Here is an 18,410-nt window from a genome sequence, read left to right on the forward strand (position 1 = left end):
GGTAACGTCACAGCCAGTGTGGGAATTTCTGGTGAATCAGAGAAGCATGGTGGGTGGCAGTGGGGGAGCCCTGGGGTCACGCAGAGTGGCGTGCTGGTCCCTCCCCTATCCAAACACCGGGCCTCAGCATTCGCGTGTATACAGTGAGTGGGTTGAGCGAGGTCACCTCTAATGCTGCTCCCGCCCCTGTGATTATAGGCTCGTTGCAAATATTATCATCATCACTGTTTCTCAGGTGGAGAAACTGATGACCCAGTGAAATATTCGAGTAATAAGGAAAACATGTGTTGGCATGGAAAAGTGATTATTTCCTAAGCTACTGAGTAAAACACAGCTGCGCTGGCGGTTTTCACTCTGTTTTCATGTCAGTTTCTGTTCTTTCAGGAAACCTCACAGAAACATGAAGCCCTCAGCCACCTGGAACTCGGAGGCTCAGTGGGGACCGACTGCGGCTTCTGGAATGTCCAGGTGTTCTGCAGATGTGAGAGTTTATCCTGCACTCAGCAGCTGGAGTCCCGACCAGATGCAAGGCTTGGGCTTCGGCTCTGACGTCCCTGGGCACAGAGGGGTCGCTTTCTAATTGGCTAAAGGGCAGTTATTGACATTGATGTCTGATAGTTGCACACAGCCAGTCATTTTAGGGAGCTGTTGTGGGGAGAGTGAAATTTGGGGGTGCAAGTTTCGTGACTCTCTTGAGCTAGGATTCTAAATAGGAGCCTCATTTTTGCAGCTCCCACCCTTCGTGCAGGCACCACCACCGTCCCCTCCACCAGAGCACGGGGCCTCAGCATTCTCATCTTTGCACTGAGTGTGTTGCAATATCTTCTTGCAAAACACTGATCTCCCAAGACTCCCTGCATTGAGCGTGAGCGGAAGGGGACTCTCAGAGAAGTCTCTCGTGGTGGCCCGCCATTGTTCCATATAATCGGAATCCTCCCCTTCCCACCATGGCCTGGCTTTTTCTAAAGGTTTTATTGGTGGGAGTGGGTTTCTTGGGATGTCTTTATCCTGTTGTGGATTTTTGCTTCAGTGGGGAAACGAGAGGCCAGAAACCGAACTTTGTGATCATACTGGCAGATGACATGGGGTGGGGTGACCTGGGAGCAAACTGGGCAGCAACAAAGGACACTGCCAACCTTGATCAGATGGCTTCCCAAGGAATGAGGTGAGTCTTGAGGATGCTAAGTCGGCTTGTTTTTGTTTGTTTTTTAATATCTTTTTATTGATTTCAGAGAGAGGAAGGGAGAAGGGAGAGATGGAAACATCAATGATGAGAGAGTCGTCATTGATCGGCTGCCTCCTGCACGCCCCCTGATGGGGATCAAGCCCGCAGCCCAGGCATGTGCCCTGACCGGGAATCGAACCGAGATCTCCTGGATCCTAGGTCGATGCTCAACCACTGAGCCACTCTAGCCAGACAAGTTTGCTTCTTTTTGGATGTGTTACTTGCCTCTTTTGGGGGGAGGGGGCAGCATGAAGCATTTAAAGAGTAATTAATGGGTCTTTGTTGATTTGATTATGTGACTGATCAATTTGCTATGAAGCCAGTACAGCCTCATGGAGAAATCCATCCATCCACCCATCCTTCCAGCTGACAACACTTGGAATCTGTGTGTGTTAGGACATCAGAATACCAATGTGAACAAGATAAAAGCCCTTGCCCTCGAGGTACTTAGTGTCTGGTCATGGAGACAGGTTCAGTGGAAAGTAAGGATTAGGATCTAGCACGTGAATCGGCATCAGGAATTTTTGGAGTTTCTGGGGAGGGTTTGGAACCCAGCCTGGGGGTACAAGGGAGACCTTGGAAAAACTGAGAATCAGGGAGGCACAGAAGGCAAGAGGATTGACTTGCGAGGTGACTACTTATTAGGCACCGTTACCCCAAAGGGTCTGCGAAGGTGAGGGGCTGTGCATCTGAACGGATGGAAGTGTTCATAAACGTTTTGTTCAAATGCCTAACCCCCTTTCCCACATAGCTAGAATACAGGTGTCAGCTTCCAGCCCTTTGGGCTTTCTTCTCGGGCTGACCTTGATGCCACTGGCTGGCCCAGATCCCATCTGGCGTGGCTGAATCGTCCATCCTGCTCTGTGGGATCACTCCAGCTCGCCATGGAGGACAACGCTGGGGCATCTCCACAGGGCTTCAGGTGCTTGCACCCTGGAGCCGGGAGCTTTCCCCGAGATGTGGACCCAGGGGCCCTTGCAAGTGGTCTCACCTTTCCAGTCCATCTTCCTCCTCTCAGCCAAGGTGACCTTGCTAGAAACACCTCTCTGCTTACAGTCCTTCAGAGGCATTTTGTGTCCCTAAGGCTAAAGTCCAAACTCCGAACGGCAGCTTATGAGACCAGCGCGTGCTCCTCACTGGTCCCCGCATGGCCCCCCTGGCTCTCAGCCGTCCTCGGCTGTGGCCTTCCTCTTTTTGGGCCTCACCTGTGTGATTAGTTCTTCCTGGTGCACTTTCCATTTCCTATGTTTAATTAGTTTCTACTCACCGTTTGGGTTCCAGTTGCACATGAGGGCCTCAGGAAAGCCTGCTGGCATGTCTCAGGTGTACTCTGCCATCACCCTTGCAGCCCTCCATGGTGATCGTCTAACCATCTGACCACCTGTGTTGGGTTGAATAGCACCCTCCCAAATTCATGTCCACCCAGAACCTCAGAACATGACCTTACTTGTTAACAGGGTCGTTGCAAATGTACTTAAGGATTTTGATGACATCATGTAGGATTTGAGGTGGATTCTAAATCCAATGACTGGTGTCTTTATAAGAAGAGGAGAGGACCCAGAGGGACACGCAGAGGAGATGAAGTGGACACGGAGGCAGAGGCTGGAGTGATGCATCTACAAGCCAAGAACACCAAGGCTTGCTGGCAACCCCAGGGAGCTGGGAGGGAGGCGTGGGCCAGACTCTCCCTCTGAGCTTCCAGAAGGAACCAGTTGTGTAGGCATCTGGATTTCACACTTCTCGTCTCCCGAACTGGGAGAGAACAAATTTCTATCATTTTCAGCCACCTCGTTTGTGGTAATTTGTTATGGCAGCTGCAGGAAAACATGCGCCTCGATTCTAGCTCTGGGCCTCAGGAAGAGAAATGCCCTGTCTGTCCTTCCTCCTTTAGCCCGTAGCGCTGTGCTTGTCACATACTAGGCAATTCACAAATCTTCGTTCATCAATAAATGAGCTTTTGGAGTTCACGATGCCTCGAAATGTCACCCCAAATTTTCCACTTCGGAATTTTTTCCGGGGAAAGAGTGAATCCATACCATTCACCAGATTGTCACAGAAAACGGGTTGCCCAAAGCTTAGGAACTTCTGCTTTTAGTGTCGAGTGGGTTGGTGGGGAAATAGCAGGCCCAGTATTGAAACTAGCAAGTTGGAGGCCTGGACCTCTTTGCAGGAGCCGCCCCCCCTCCCCCCCGCACACAGTTTGGTGGGCTCTCCTATTTTTTCCTCGCATTAATGAAAATATTTTCTCCATCTGAGCCTTGTGACGGGCCAGGCAGACAGCCCTCTGGCCCGAGGTCCTGGGCTTTTCACTTCGTGCTTTGCTGCCCGGAAGGCGGCTTCCTGTGGGGCCGGGATTAATGTATCTCTGGCTTGCCCTCCTGCCTGCTCGTGCCAGTGGGGAACCGTGAAGAACTCTCATTGCGAAACAGGGCCACTCGAGAGCTTATCTTTCCTATTGTCCTAAAAAGCTAGCATATTAGTTTCCTAAGACTGACGACAAATTACCGCAAACCCGATGGCTTAAAGCGACACAGATTTTTCCTCCTGCAGTCCCGAAGGCTGGAAGCCCTAAATCAAGGTGTCCGCGGGGTTGATCCCGCCTGCAAGCTCGGAGGCGGAATCAGTTCCATGCCTCTCTCCTGTGTCTGCTGGTTGCGGAAAACCCTTGGCCTGCCCTGGTGTGTGGATGCAGCACTCGGGTCTCTGCCTCTGCGTTACACGGCCTTCTCCCTGCGCACATCTGTGCTGGGCAGTGCTGGCGAACATGGGAAAGTTTCAAAAGGATACGATGGCCGGGCTGGCGCGGCTCAGCGGTTGAGCATCAACCTATGATCCTGGAGATTGTGGTTTGATTTGGGGTCGGGGCACATGCCCGGGTTGTGGGCTTGATCCCCAGTGGGGGACGAGCAGGAGGCAGCCCATCAGTGACTCTCTCATCATTGATGTTTCTTTCTCTCTCCCTCTCCCTTCCTCTCTCTGAAATCCATAAAGATATATTTAAAAATAAATAAATAAAAAGAGTATGATAACCAGAAGAAAATCAAAATGTTGGAATTGAAATGAAAAGGCCAGGGACTTAGTAACCAACTTCAACTTCTCAGGCCATTAAGAAACTTGCATGGCAATGCAGGCTAGAAAAACGAATGGCTTACGCTTCAAGGGAAAGGACAGGTGCATTTTACTGGCTCCTTCCAGCTCTCCGGGCAGTCTGAAAAATATGTAAATCACCGAAACCATTAGGAGAACCCGGTGAATAATCTTGATGATCCAGTGCGAGTTTAATGCTCGTGGGCAGCACATCCAGGGAAGGCCAGTGCTGGTTTCACCTGATATCAACAAGGGACATATTTCTTGAAAATTCTCAGGTTAAGAAGTTACTTGCACAAGTCTCCTGGCTGGGTGCCTGGATTCAGGCAATGGCTTAGGATGTGCAGACTGGGGTTTGAGCCCCTGAGCAGCCGTGCCTCACAGGTGTCATGGGGAGAGACAGGAAGGATGTCCAGCGACACCGAGAAGTGGTCCCAGCCAGCAAAGCCCAGGCCCTGCCCACTCCCTGGAATTGTCCACAAGGCTGGCTCAGACGGGAGGCTGACTGTACAGTGTAAATACATTTACACAGGTGGGCTGACTTGCACTATGTTAACTCTGCACCTTGAATTCTCTCCCCTTCTGCTTCACTTCGCCTCTGCCGACAATTTCATTCTGCTCAAAGTCACTGCTGTTGCTGAGAGTTATAGGCAGTGGCTTAGCTAGAAATCAAAGGCCATTATTCACCCCTGGATGATCAGAGGGTCTCAGAGGCTTGAGGTTGTTTCTAAAAAGGGCCCCAGCAGGGAATGAGCGGAGCCATTGATTCAGCCAAACGCCCGGTTTGGTTTCTGTTCTCAACATTGGCTTTTGCAACCATTCACCCATCCTTTTACCTTTAAGGACTCTCTCAGCCATCTTACGCCCTGGGGATTTTGCAATAATGTGAAGGAAGGTGGCAGCCAGGCTTGGGCTCAAGACTGCAGGGTTGCCGTGAGGTCTTGAGGCCTGGTGGACACCCGGAGAGCTAGGGCAGGAAGAACTTCTGGAAGGAGACTCATGTTAGCAAGAGAAAGACCATTCCCCCACCATGTAATTCCCCCACCATGTAATTCCAGCTGTATCTCCCCCACACACACAGTAATTCAGATTCAGGGTGAATACTCTCATCAGGGGGACATCCTGTCCTGCGACCTTTATTATGAAATCTGCGATGGTTGCTTTGGGAGGTCCTGGCCTATCTTTTCACTGTAAGGTCTCAGCGTCATGGGACAGGCAGTTTTACAGCTTTGCCCTTGGGTAAGCAGGTCAAAGAGACCTAGAAATTGTGTCCTGCCCACTTGGCGCAAGCTGAGGCCTATAGCAGGGGTCTTAACCTTGTGGCTCTGTTTTAGTAGGTGGGGTCAGACCGGAAATGGTGATCTGGATGGCAGCTGATCTTAGAGAAGAGGAACTGAAATATTAACCAGCGAGGCCTTGGCGCCAGCCTGCTTCACAACTGCAGGTGCAAAATAGCCTGTCCAGTGGCTCTCGTTTGTTCCCCTTTAAGCCTCCCGACTACATTCATGCGACAGTGAATCTCTACTAAGAGCAGGTCTTGAGCTCTACCCTCCAGGGGTTTACAGTCTGCTGGTCGATAAAGACCAGGACACCAGCCTTTGGAGTGCAGAAGGGGGATGAGCAGGAATTCCTGACATGACCCCCCCTTAATAACCCGAATTGACATCCTAGGGGTGGAATTAGCACCTTATTTACTGAGACCGTCCGTGCTGGGCTTCTCACCTTTTGGGTGATAAGAGCGAAACCCCTCAGAGCTAAAATCATGTTAAAGGTAGTGCTGTGGGACTCTAGGAAAAGAAAGGCCATTTCTCCCGAAGGAAGCCACGAGGTAGTCAGCCAGACTCGTCTATTAGGACGTGATGCCGAGACCGTAAAGATGAGTAGGAATTGGCCAGATGAAGCAGGAGGAAAGAGTGTGGCAGGCAGAGGGGAAAGCATGAACCCAAAGCAGATACTCCTAGAGGCTCCCCCAGGTACTGTCCTAGGTGCTGCGAGTGTATCTGTCATCCAGACAATAAAAAGGCCTTGCGCTCCCGGTTGAATACGGCTGGGACAGGGAGCGGGAGGCTGAACTAGTCTACAGGCAGCCAGTGAAGGGCATCGTAGGCCTAGTGTTCGGACTTGATCCCCAAGGCAGTGGGGAGCCCTGAGCACTGACACCATCGACCTGCCTTTGAGATGGATTGTTCCAGTTCACTAGGGGTGGTCCACTGGTGGCCTGGAGGGCCGGGGCACGTTGCAGGTGCCTCCAGGATGGCTTGGCTCAAGGTCGTGGCAATGGGAGACGTGTCCGGTCTAGGAGGCACTGAGATGCCTGTAGGTGCATCCTGTTTTCATATCCCTTGTGTGTGTCCTTCATTGAGTGTGAATGTCACATGTCCACAAGGAAAAGGCAATGAGGAAAGTAAAAGATTGCCAAGGATCATGCCAAGTTCAGCTGTCAGGAATCTTTTTTTGAAAAGATCAATAGTATGAGCGGTGCATGAATGAATGAATGTGTGAATGAATGAATGAACAAAGCACATAAGCTTTGCTATTTCCTGCCACGTTTGCTTGTAGTTTACAAAGGGCCTGCATACTGGATGTCTCAGTGGTCCCACCACCAACCTTCAGAAGGATAACTCGGCCGTCTTCCCATTTAACAGTCAGAAACGGGGGCTGAGGTGAGCGGCTGTGTCTAAGGCCTGCGTAAGCGATTTTCTAGTTCTTACTTCCCACCCCTGTCCCTCTGCTCACAAAGGCCACAGCAAACAATTTTTCAAACCCACTTCCACCTCCAAGCCTGTAAATTATGAATGGAGCAAACATAGGTTTTACTCTAGTCATGTAGCGGTTTAGAGAGTTGCCACGGACGGTCTCATCATCTGTTTTAACTCCCTTATAAATAAAGCTGGACACGCTTAACTGCAATGTTACGTCCCCTCCAGGGCACTCACGACGGCGTGTCCAGCGCTCGGGCCCCCTGGTTGTAACCCACGTAATTTATGCGATGGCAAGTTGCTTCGGTTTCCGTCTGGCTGTGTCTTAATTTGAGCCGATTTTCCTGTTAACAGGCTGCTGTAACGTCTGGCTCTGCGTCTCCAGCTTTGCTTTACAATGCAGTTCAGGCTTTAATTAGGACCCCTGTTGGTGAACCGGCCTGAGCCTGCCCGGATGGATCTGGAGAGAAACAAAGGACGCTTTCCCAAAAGCAAGACCAGTTTGTTACTTATTAATTAGTCCCTGCCGCATGGGGACAGAGGTGGGAGAGGGGGAAGGAGACAGGCAGGTCAGCTCCCAGGGCCGTGTGGGATGCTGGTAGGTTTTTATTTGAGAGGGGTGCAGTTAGGGCTCTCCAAAGACTCGGAAATAAAGGAAGTAAGTTAAGCTATGAACTTGATCACACGGTAGGGAAGGAACTGAGCCCTAAAAACATCAGCTTAAGCGATTATGTGGAAAGCGGACTAACGTGTTTTTTCCAATCAAATGACACGGGCCTCTTTCGCTTCCAGTTCTGTTTGTTCACCAGATTTTGCTGGAGCAGCTCCATCCCAGCAAGGCGCCCTGCTTGGGGTCGGAGTCGCAGCTCTCAGGCCCATCCTCAGGGAACCCGCAGCCTGGGGAGGAACTGGGAGCTACATCTTGCTGTAGAAACGGGCTCCAGCTGTTTCCAAGGTGATGGCGTTAACGTGGCCGAGGAGAGACCACACTCGGGAGCGTCATGAGAAACGGGCAGGCGGGCTCAGGATTGCCAGGTGTTTTTGGCACCGTCCAGGCGTATTACCTGGGGCTGCTGTAACACATATAACCGCGGGGCGCTTACACAATGTACATTTATTTTTTACGGCGTTGGGGGCTGGGAAGTGCAAGGTCAGGTTGCCAGCATGGTCAGGTTGTGCTGACTCCTTCCCGGGTAGCAGATGGCCAACTCCTCACTGTGTCCCCACATGGTGGGGAGAGAGCGAGCTCCGGTCTCCTCCTCTCTTCTTTTTAACACTTACCAAGGATATTTTTTCCCCATTGATTTTTAGAGAGAGGAAGGAAGGGAGGAGGGGGAGAGAGAGACAGACCCATCGGTTGATTGCCTCCTGCACGCACCCCAACCAGAGCCAGGGATCGAACCTGCAACCGAGGTACGTGACCCTTCTGTCCATGGGCTGACGCTCTAACCACTGAGCCAAACTGGCCAGGGCTTCTCCTCTTCTTATAAGGGCACTACTACCACCCTCATGACTTTATCTAAACCTCTTCACCTCCCAAAGGCTTCACCTCCAAATACCATCACTTTGGGGGGGGGTAGGGTTTTAACACATGTATTTAGGGGGACGCATGCATTCAGTCTGTAGCGCCAGGGATTAAGAAGTGGTGGTCAAGAGCCTGTGAGCATCCCAGACCCACTGGCAAAGCTCAGTCCACCATGGACCAAAGTCCCTTGTGCTTAGCCACCGAAGGGCTTTTTCTCTGATCCATTTGAACGCCCTTCGCGTTAATGAACTCCACACCCGCCACGGCAGGCTGCAGAGACGGAGTTCCTGTGTGATTTGTGAGCAGGAAGAAAACGTGTTGACCGCTGACGCTCTGGTTCCCGTGCCCATCCCTGGACGTCAGTTGGGCAGCGGGCGTCCTGGCGTCTCTCCCCGGCTCACACGGTTGTGTGGTGGCGAGTCGGGCTTGGTGACCAGTTTGACAGGAGTGAGCAGTGGGCAGTGAGCAGGAGTAAGGGGATGTGATGCAAGCATGGCGACTGCTAACAATGCTGTGTTGTGTGTTTGAAAGTTGCTGAGAGGGTAGATCTTAAAAGTTGTCATCACAAGAAAAAAATTTTGTATGCGAGTTGCTGGATGTTAATAAATTTATTGTGGTGATCATTTCACAAGATATGCACATATCAAATCATTGCATCACACACCATAAAGGAATACAATATTGCACGTCAATTATACCTCAGTAAAACTGGAAAAAAAGAACAGGAACATTTTTCCACGTGGCCATAATCAGGAAAATGAACAATAACTCCCTAACGGCATCTTATATCCAGTCAATATTAAATTTCTCTAATTAGCCCCCAGATGTGTCCTGTTAGCTTATTTGAACTGAGATCCAATCAAGGATCATGTATTACACTGGGTTACGTCTCTTCAGTCTCTTTTAATGTACACTACGTCCCTCTATCCAGTTTTCCCTCGGATATTGACTTTTTAAAGAGATCAACCAGTTGTCTTGTAAAATGTCTGGAGACTGGTTTGTGAAATCATTAACTTGTCGTGTCAAACAGTTTGTTCTATTAGCTATATTTTCTGTAACCTGGAAATAAGGTCCAGGGCTCTGAGAAGATTCGAGTTGAACGTCTTTGGCAGGAATCTTTGACGTTATGAACTTAATGTTGTCTCTCATCAGGAGAGACACAGAAGGTCAGGTTGTCCTACTGTTAGTGACATTTGTCCTACTGTTAGTGACATGTAAGTTTAATCATGTTTATTGAAGGTAGGAAAATGGTTAGACTTTTTATATTTCTCCATAGTGTCTGAAAAGGGGCTGGGCGAGTGGCAGTGTGTAGTGGACACAGTCAGCTCTTGTTACTGGCGGTAGTTATGTTCTATTAGGTCACTGTGGACACTGAATTAGGGAATACTGAGCCACTGTTTCTAGGTTCCTGTGTGCCTCTGGCCACATTGTCATCAGCGGATCAGTCCAGAACCTTGTTTTATGTGTGTTTCTGTTCAAAGCCACCTTATTTAATACATTTTTTTGACTCATTGACACTGAACTCGCAGCTAACAGCACTATAACACATTCCTCAATGAAGCGTATAGAACACGTGTTTTTTCCCATAAGGCACATCCCACCCAGCCTTTGTGAGCTTAGGACCGCTGGCCAGCACTTCAGCACTCTGTTGAGGGCCACTTTAAATAGCAAAATCAGCGATAGGAACAAAAATGCAAACCCCACGGTACCGACCGACTATGAAAAGGAGGACACTTGCTTACAGTATGAGAGCCGACCTCAGCTGGGAAGGTGGACATTGAGTGGCTCAGATTTATTCAAAGGTCTGCCTGTGTCTCTGTATATGTGCTTTAGGGCCGAGTATTGATTTTGGGGTTACAAATAAACTTAGGAAATATGGACTCTTTGGATAAAAAAGATCAACTAGATATGCTGGATTGCGTCAATTGGAATTTCCTGTGTGACCTTGGGTTAGTCACATTACCTCTCTGGGCTTCATTTTCCTCACCTGTTCTGCTACTGGGCGAGCTTTCTTCCCCCAGCGCTGGAATCCCCGGAACTGAGTGGGAATTGACTTTTCTCTTGGTTTGGCTCCTGTGGTTGGAGCCATCTCCATCGCTTTCCTTTCCGTGCAGGTTTGTGGATTTCCACTCAGCTGCCTCCACCTGCTCGCCCTCCCGGGCTTCCCTGCTCACTGGCCGGCTGGGCCTGCGCAATGGAGTCACCCACAACTTCGCCGTCACCTCTGTGGGGGGCCTTCCGCTCAACGAGACCACCTTGGCCGAGGTGTTGCAGCAGGCGGGCTACGTCACCGGGATGATAGGTAAGGCGGGTGCCCCGCCGCCTGGGCCCCGTCCCCCACTGCGTCTCCTGGGCTGGCTGCTTTGTGTTTGTGCAGCCCCGACGTGATGCTGCTTCATCTGCTCACGTCTGCTTTCCTGCCAGTCTCTGGTGTACACGTTAGGAGTGCTTTCGGCCGTAACTGCAGACACCCAACCGTGGGCTAAACCGCACACGAGCCGTTTTCTTTTCATTCTAATGAGCTTAGGGATAAGCGCTCGATTTTATTGGCTCAGCCACTCAAAGGAGAAAAACCATTTCTTTCTGCTCTGCTGTCCTTACTGTGCTGGTTTTGAACCTCCCGCTTGTCGCCTCATGGTTGCAGTAGAGTGGCCTCAGTACCGTTCGCCCGAATTTGGCTTCAAGGAACGAAAAAGAGAGGGAAGGTGGCGCCAGCCCACGTGTTCACTTTTATCAGGAACACAAGTCGTTTCTCGGTCCCTGGGTTGCATGGCCACTCTTCGGTGCAAGGGATGCTGGGAAACGGGGGTCAGGATTACAATGGTCAATTTGGCCTCAGGCACAGGTTCCCAACCCCCCCCCCCAAACAAAACCACAGTTCTCTGAACAGGCCGCGTGAGGACATGGGCGTAGGGCCGGCAAGCGGCAGCGTCTGCCACAGTGCCCACAGCTTGCTTTCCTTCCTAAGCAAGCGCCTCTCACTCAGTGTGCACTTTGTACCAGGCCCTGGGCTCAGTGTCTCTTTGCTCCAGAGAATGGTGGTGCCTTCTGAGGTTGTGATGTCCCCCACCGTCTAGGTGAAGACGCTGAGTCTCAGGCAGGCGCCGAGCCCCGCTCAGTGTCGCCTGGCCGGGAGCGGGTCAGTGTACACAGGTGTGGCTGGTCCCGCTTGTTCCCCTGCTTTGCTTCACTGCCGGCCTCCCCTCCAGGGGCCGAGGCAGCCCAGCCACCCCAGCAGCACCCTCAGGCTGCCTGTGTCTGTGATTCCGACTCCGAGAGCCGGGCCCAGTGGGTTCCTGCCTCCTTCCCCCGTGCGTGGAGTGGCGAGGGAGGGTCGGGCCTGCCGGGAGGGTCCCGCTGTTCAGATCTTGGTGCCACATTAATTTCTTTGCCCCTCTGCCTTGTGGTGGTGTCTTGGGGTCTTTACTCCGAGCAGAATTAGCAGGTCAGAGAGCTGCAGCATTGTCAGGGCACTTGGCTCCCAGCACCAGCTATTCCCCCGGGACTTAGTCATTTAGCGCGAGGAGCAGCAGTGCGGCCGAGTCTCCTCATTGGCGGCCAGGTGGCTGCACTTGAACTGCAGCGGGGAGGCAGTTTCTGCACCATCCTCTGCAGGCAGCTGGCGTTGGCCCCAGAAGAAGTTGATGTGACCAGGCAGGGCATCTCTGAGACCGTGTGGGACATGCACCTGCACCCTCTGCAGGCCCCGGCCCGGGAGGGCAGAGTGGAGGGTGCGGCGGGCGAGGTGCGGTTGCTGTGGGCACTGAAACCTCTTAGAGGGAAGGCGCTCAGCCTGCTGGCTTCTCGGGGTTCCCGGGAATGGCTTGTGCTCCCCTTTCACTGTGTGTCCTGGGTAGGTGCTGAGTCACTCTTGCTTGCTTTCTGTCTCCCTGCGGACTCCCTCTGGGTCCCACAGAGCAAGGCTTGGCTTTCTCACTGTGTTTGCTGCCTCCCTTCACTTGTCCTCAGCAAAGGGCAATGCTAATGGAAAACCGAGAGTGTGATCAGCTTCCCAGAGGGGCTGGGAGCTCCCAGGTGGATTCCTCTGAAAGCCTCTCTCTCATCTTCCTACAGGCAAATGGCATCTTGGGCATCACGGCTCTTATCACCCCAACTTCCGTGGTAAGAATTTTTGGGGGGCTTTGTTTCCTGGGAAACAGAAAATAAAGACCCCCGTGTAAAAGGACTGTGATAACGTTTAAGCTGTCCTGCACCCATGGACATCTCTCCTAAGTTAGGATATCTTCGTGCACAGCATCGTTTGGGTGCATTTGGGGTGCCTGGGCTCCCCTTGATCTCATACCCGTCTCCCCTGGCACCTTTCCTGTCCCAGCTCCCTGGCTCCTCACCTCGAGCCCTAGTGTTCTCCATGACCTAGTCCCTCACATCTCAGGGAACGTTTGGCTGCCGTGAGGCCCAGACACATCTGGTGTGGTAAGAAGTCAAAACTGTCCGATGGGTTCACCAAAGCAGGGACCCCGGCCAGGCGGGACTTGGGGGAGGGGTAGAGAAATCCTGTGGGAAGCCGCACGCGTAAGCCTGGGCTGGAGAAGAGACAGGACGAGGGAGGGTCTCAGAAGAAAATGCCCACACAGTGTATTCGGGTCTCAATTTAACTCTCACATCCACCCCCCACCCCACCGCACCCCAGAACCCCCAGCCCCGTCCTGCCAGCCTCCCGAGCTCTCTCTCGCTGAAATGCCACCTCCTCCTAGAAGCACTTTGAGGTTCCTGCCCCAGCCCCTCCCCAGGCCCAGCACCTGGCCCTAAGGTCTTCCTCCCACGGCTCCCATTGGCCCACCCATTAGCCGTCTCTTACAGCTTAATCTCTGTAATTTACTTTCTCTTCCGATGGGGAAGCTTTTCGAGGGCAGACTTTATTCTTGTATCCCTTAAAGTGTCGTGCGTGCAGTCGATTTTCACCACATACTTCCCGAATGTGCCAGTGGTTGCGTGGGGGATGGTAGGTGTTCAAACCTTCTCTCTACTTCCTCCCGCGCCGGGTTAGCTAATCGCAAGATGTTTTGCAAATCTGGTCTTCCAGCCAGAACCCTGCCACGTGTTTTCTTTGCCTACTACAAGGGGATATTCATCAAATCCTCTTTTAATTACACACTCCATGGCACTACTGTATTAAATCGTGGAAAATTAAATTTTTTGTCCCGGGTGTAAGAATGCAGGCTCACGGAGCCGAAGCCAGGCGGGGGTGCTGACCGGCTGCTTTCCTCCCAGGTTTCGATTACTACTTTGGAATCCCGTACAGCCACGACATGGGCTGCACGGACACCCCGGGCTACGACCACCCTCCTTGTCCAGCGTGCCCTCGGGGCGATAGGCCGGCAAGGTAATTGGCTGCGGGCCCCAGAGCTGGCGAAGTCCGGGGGGTGTGGTCCATCGGGAGTGCATGAGGGAGGCTGACGGGGGACTGTCAGGAGAGCACAAAAGAGTATAAGGAAATGTTTAACGAAGGTGAGGTCAGCAGGATTTCCTTATTGGGATTTGCCAGGTTCCTGGGGCTGCTGAGCTCTGCCGGGTTGAGCCGGGCGCAGCCCCGGTCTCACAGGTGGGGTTCCCTCCCCTGCCTGCTGGCTTGGCTCCTGGGCCACACACCTGGCCTCGACGCCGCACATCAGGAGGGACAGAGAGAGGCGGAAAAGTCCACAAGGCCCCTCACAAGCTTCACCCCACTCCCCACCCCCGCATCTGACGTTGGAATGCCACGCAGGCACTAATTTAAAACCATGTTCTGCGAAATGGGAAATGCTCACGATACGACAGCAAGTGAAGAAAGCAGGAAACTAGGCGTCAGCAGCGCGATCGGAGCCGTCCCTGTGTTTATAGCCCGGTCAGGAGGCGCTCACAGGAACTAGGCCGGAACGGTAACAATGGGCCGCTCACTCTGGCTGTGGGACTGAGGGCTTTTCTTTCTTTTTTTTTTTCTTTCTCATTGAACGTTTTCCAAAATTTAGTAATGAGTCTGCAATACATTAATGATCAGAAAACGGTGATAAACCTTGTTCAGGTAGTAAAGCCACACAAACCACGTGCTCCGCCTGGTCAGGCCGGGCCCTGCCGCTGCCTAATTTACAAGGTCGCAGGTGTTTCCGCCGCTTGGGGGGGCAGCCTCAGCTGGCTCATGAATGGCACCATAGTTAATATAATAATGGTTGTTTATTGAGAAACTGTTACGTGCCGGGGGCTCTGTACACTTATCTGTAACGCTCTGTGCGAGGCAGGGATTTAGCCGGGCTGTGCAGGTAAGGAAGCATCCCTGTGCCCGGGTCGCCCTGGAGCTGTAAGAGGTAGGGACAGAGACTCAGTCAGGTGTCTCCTGGAGTCCAGAGCCCATGTCCTCTAGATCCTTGTGCTCCTCAAAGCGTGGCGGCTGGACCAGCAGCGTGGGTGTCACCCGGGTGCCGGTTAGACATGCGGAAGCGCGGACCCCGCCCTGAGGCCTGCAGTTAACAAGATGCCAGGTGTTCGTATGTACCCTGCAGGGTGAGAAGCGAGGCTGTAGAACATGTCACCGCCCTTCTCACCTGGGGGTCACACGTGGCCATACCAAGGGCTGACATAGGTCAGCCGGTCCCTTTTAAATCCATGTTGAATCAGATGGGGGTGGGGGAGGTAGAAGAGAGTAAAGAGGGGCTACATGGTGACGGAAGGAGGCTTGGGGTGGCGAACACAGTACACTATACAGATGATGTGTCGTAGAATTGTACACCTGAAACCTATATACTTTTATTAACCAATGTCATCCCAATAAACTCAATAAAAATTCAAATAAATCAAATAGAAAGAAGGTTTGGCTTGTGGGGGGAAAGGGGGAGTGTAAATGATGGTGGAGTTGCAACGAGATCATGAAAAGCTGAAAATTTCAACACAAATCTTGCGATTAGCATTGTGATGCCCAGTGTGGTGATAACTCCTGTTTCTTTTTTAAAAACTGTGGCCCTTGGCGATGATTTACCCCAGTCGGCGCTTGTCGCCTAAGCTTCCGTAATGGGAGTGTTTGCGTATAGGTGTGATCGTTGTTTCTCAAGCCCTCGGCTGCACCATGAGGACCATTTCTCTACTGGAGGGGCCCCCCATTACCCCCCTCTCTCTGCATGGTGGTCAGCATTGCGCCTGGTTCTCCGCGGCAACCAGGACAGAGGGCTTGGGTTTTCATTGAGTTTCTAGAACATCGATCAGTGTGCAAAGCACTAACCATTCGTTATCTCATGTAGTCCTTCCAGTACCTCTGTGAGGGGACACAGGCAGCCCCATGCTTCAGCTAAGGAAAGTCGGGCTCTCAGACCTCAGGTAACTTGCCCAAGGTCATGGCCAGAGTCGTCCCTCAGCCACACTGATGAAGCATTCATGGGTCAGATTAATTTTGATCTGTAAGGTCAAGGGCTGAGTTTTTGTGTGTTTTTTTTCTGGGAGAGAGTTTTGGTTTGACCTCTACTTTTCTCGATGACTGAAGTTTCTCCAAATTCTCTAAACATGGTTTGAAATTTTAAAATTGTCCCGGCTATCTTTTCTGCTGTTAGATGTTGTGCCACATGAAGTTGTTGCACCCCATGGACAAGTCATCCTTTAGGGGAACAGTGGAAAAAGCCAGGGATGGGGCTGCTGATGGACTATGGGGCTCCACTCGAGTAATTCAGTTTGTTTAGATCTCAGTTTCTCTCCCAGCAAAATGGGAGTAATAGTGTTTCTAGCTCCCAAAAGTCTTTCTATTCAAAGGAAGGCAAGAAGGTAGTGTATCAGTGTTGCACTTGGAGGAGATGGCCGACTGGAAAACTCATCTGGCGCCAGGCTCTCGAGGGTTTGCACTTACGCCCATCGCTGCGTTAAAGCGTCTTGCTCTACTTGGTAGCTACTTAGGCCGTGGAAATGAATACTCTCCCGTCTGCGGTTCCCACACAGGGCCTCCGATGGGGACTGTTACATGGACGTGGCCCTTCCTCTGTATGAGAACCTGCGCATCGTGGAGCAGCCCGTGAACCTGAGCAGCCTTGCGCAGAGGTACGCCGAGAAAGCCACCCGGTTCATTCAGCGTGCAAGGTAAGGAGTCCCGTGGCCCCAAGCGCTGCCCACCACGTCCCCGGGCCTCACTGAGCGCCCTGCAAAGCCGTGGCCGACTCCCCTCGTCCAGCGAAGGGCAAGGCACACCTGTCTCCTGTAAGCAAAACTGGAAAGCGGTCCTCCTTGGACTCCCCAGGCCCGGGGCTGCTGTCCCTCAGGTGTGTTCCCAGAGTTGCTGGGCTTCCCTGCATTCCTGCTGGGCTTCCCTGCATTCCTGCTGGGATCCTGCTTTACTGTCAGCATCACCTGCCCTCTCCTGGGGCAGCGTCTGTCCAGTGTATTTTGGGCGCTTAGGGCTTTCGTTGACTTCGTTAGTTGGCAGGTTGTATTTTCTTATTGCTTCACTCACAAACTTACCACCAATTTATTCGCTAAAACAACAGTAATTTATTCTCCCATGGATCTGGAGGTTAGACGTCTGAAATGAGCCTTAGGAGCTAAAATCAAGGTGTCAGCAGGGCTATTTCTCTGGAGGCTCCAGGGCAACATTGTTCTTTGCTTTGGGCAGCTTCTGGTGGCTGCTGGCTTCCTTGACTTGTGACCACATCACTCTAATCTCGATTGCTGTTGTCCCTTTGCCTTCTCCTCTCTGTCATCAAATATCCCTCTAGAATATCTCTTTTATAAGGACACTTGTGATTATATTTAGGGTCTACCTGGAGAATCCAGGATAATCTCCCTATCTCAAGATCTTTGATTGCTTCTGTACAGTTTCTTTTGCCATATAAGGTAACACAGATTCCAGGGATTACACCCTGGATATCTTTGGGGGCCATTATCAGTGTAACCCACAGGGCTTACAAATTTCAGCATGTACAGGATGTAGGTAGGTAGCCTTTAAGAGGGAAGCAGGCTGACTGCAAGGCACTAGGGAATGGTGGGGCCTGTGGCGTACTTGAAAGCACATTCCCCATCTCAGGAGGCAGCCGCTACCTAGCTCCAACTGCCCGCTGCTGCTTTGTGGGAATGGGAGCCTGGATTGTCAGAGCTTTCCATTTTACAAGAGAGACGGGATACTTGCCCCTTGTGCGAAATCACCTGATCTGTGAATGTTAGAAACAACTAATTAAAAATAACAAAAAGCAAAAAGCAGGACCACACCGTAGTGTGTCTCTAACAAGCTGTATGTGTGTGAGGGCTGCTGCTTTGCAGCCTCTGTCAGGCCAGGGCAGAGAGTGGGATTCCCCGTCGTGCACACTCCTCTTGGGTGCACGTACATAGACCAAGGGGGAACAAGCTCACGCCCGTGCGTGCACACACACCACCACCCCTCCCCTGGTCCTGACCCTTCTCAGCTGCCCCGGCACTATCCTCTAATGACCCCCTGTGTGTTCCTTTCATCTTTCTCTCAGATTGTAAACTCCTCCAGGGCAATGCAGTAGTTTCCAGTAGGTGCTCTAGCATTTCCTGTGGCTGTAGGCTAAGTGGGCAAGAAAAAAATGTGCTGAGTGCCTCTCTACTGTGCAGAATTAAAAATAGACTCCACCTGTGGACAACTGACCACCCAGCTCCTTGAATGTGCAAGAATCCCCCCAGCCCCTTGTTCAACCAGGTCAGATTTTTCTAGAGAGAAGGGCAGCAGGGAGGGTGGAGGCGGCAAGGTCGTAGATCCACGTATGTTTTCTTGATAATAAAACCTACGTCAGGCCTAAATCTACAGAGCGGCGTCTTGGGGCTTCTGAGATTGCGTCTAACCAGTTTCTCGGGACTTTCTGGGAAACCCTGTCTTTTGTGCAGGTGGCCCCTAGGGAAAGGGGAGAGACCCTTCCATCTGGAGGGTGGAGCATTTCTCTGCTCCCTG

The 18,410-nt window shown here is 51.9% G+C and overlaps 1 protein-coding gene across 1 annotated transcript in view; it reads left to right on the top strand.

Moving 5' to 3' along the window:
- The first annotated feature begins 396 nt into the window (after positions 1–396).
- Positions 397–18,410, top strand: part of ARSG (arylsulfatase G) — a 44,984-nt gene continuing 26,970 nt past the window's right edge. The window contains exons 1-5 of the mRNA XM_016201478.2: positions 397–1,165; positions 10,651–10,838; positions 12,611–12,658; positions 13,769–13,880; positions 16,451–16,588. Coding sequence (XP_016056964.2) covers positions 948–1,165; positions 10,651–10,838; positions 12,611–12,658; positions 13,769–13,880; positions 16,451–16,588 — 704 coding nt within the window. The 5' untranslated portion in view covers positions 397–947. The remainder of the gene's footprint in view (positions 1,166–10,650; positions 10,839–12,610; positions 12,659–13,768; positions 13,881–16,450; positions 16,589–18,410) is intronic.

Source organism: Miniopterus natalensis, chromosome 17 (genome assembly GCF_054644295.1).
Source record: "Miniopterus natalensis isolate mMinNat1 chromosome 17, mMinNat1.hap1, whole genome shotgun sequence".
NCBI lineage: Eukaryota > Metazoa > Chordata > Mammalia > Chiroptera > Miniopteridae > Miniopterus > Miniopterus natalensis.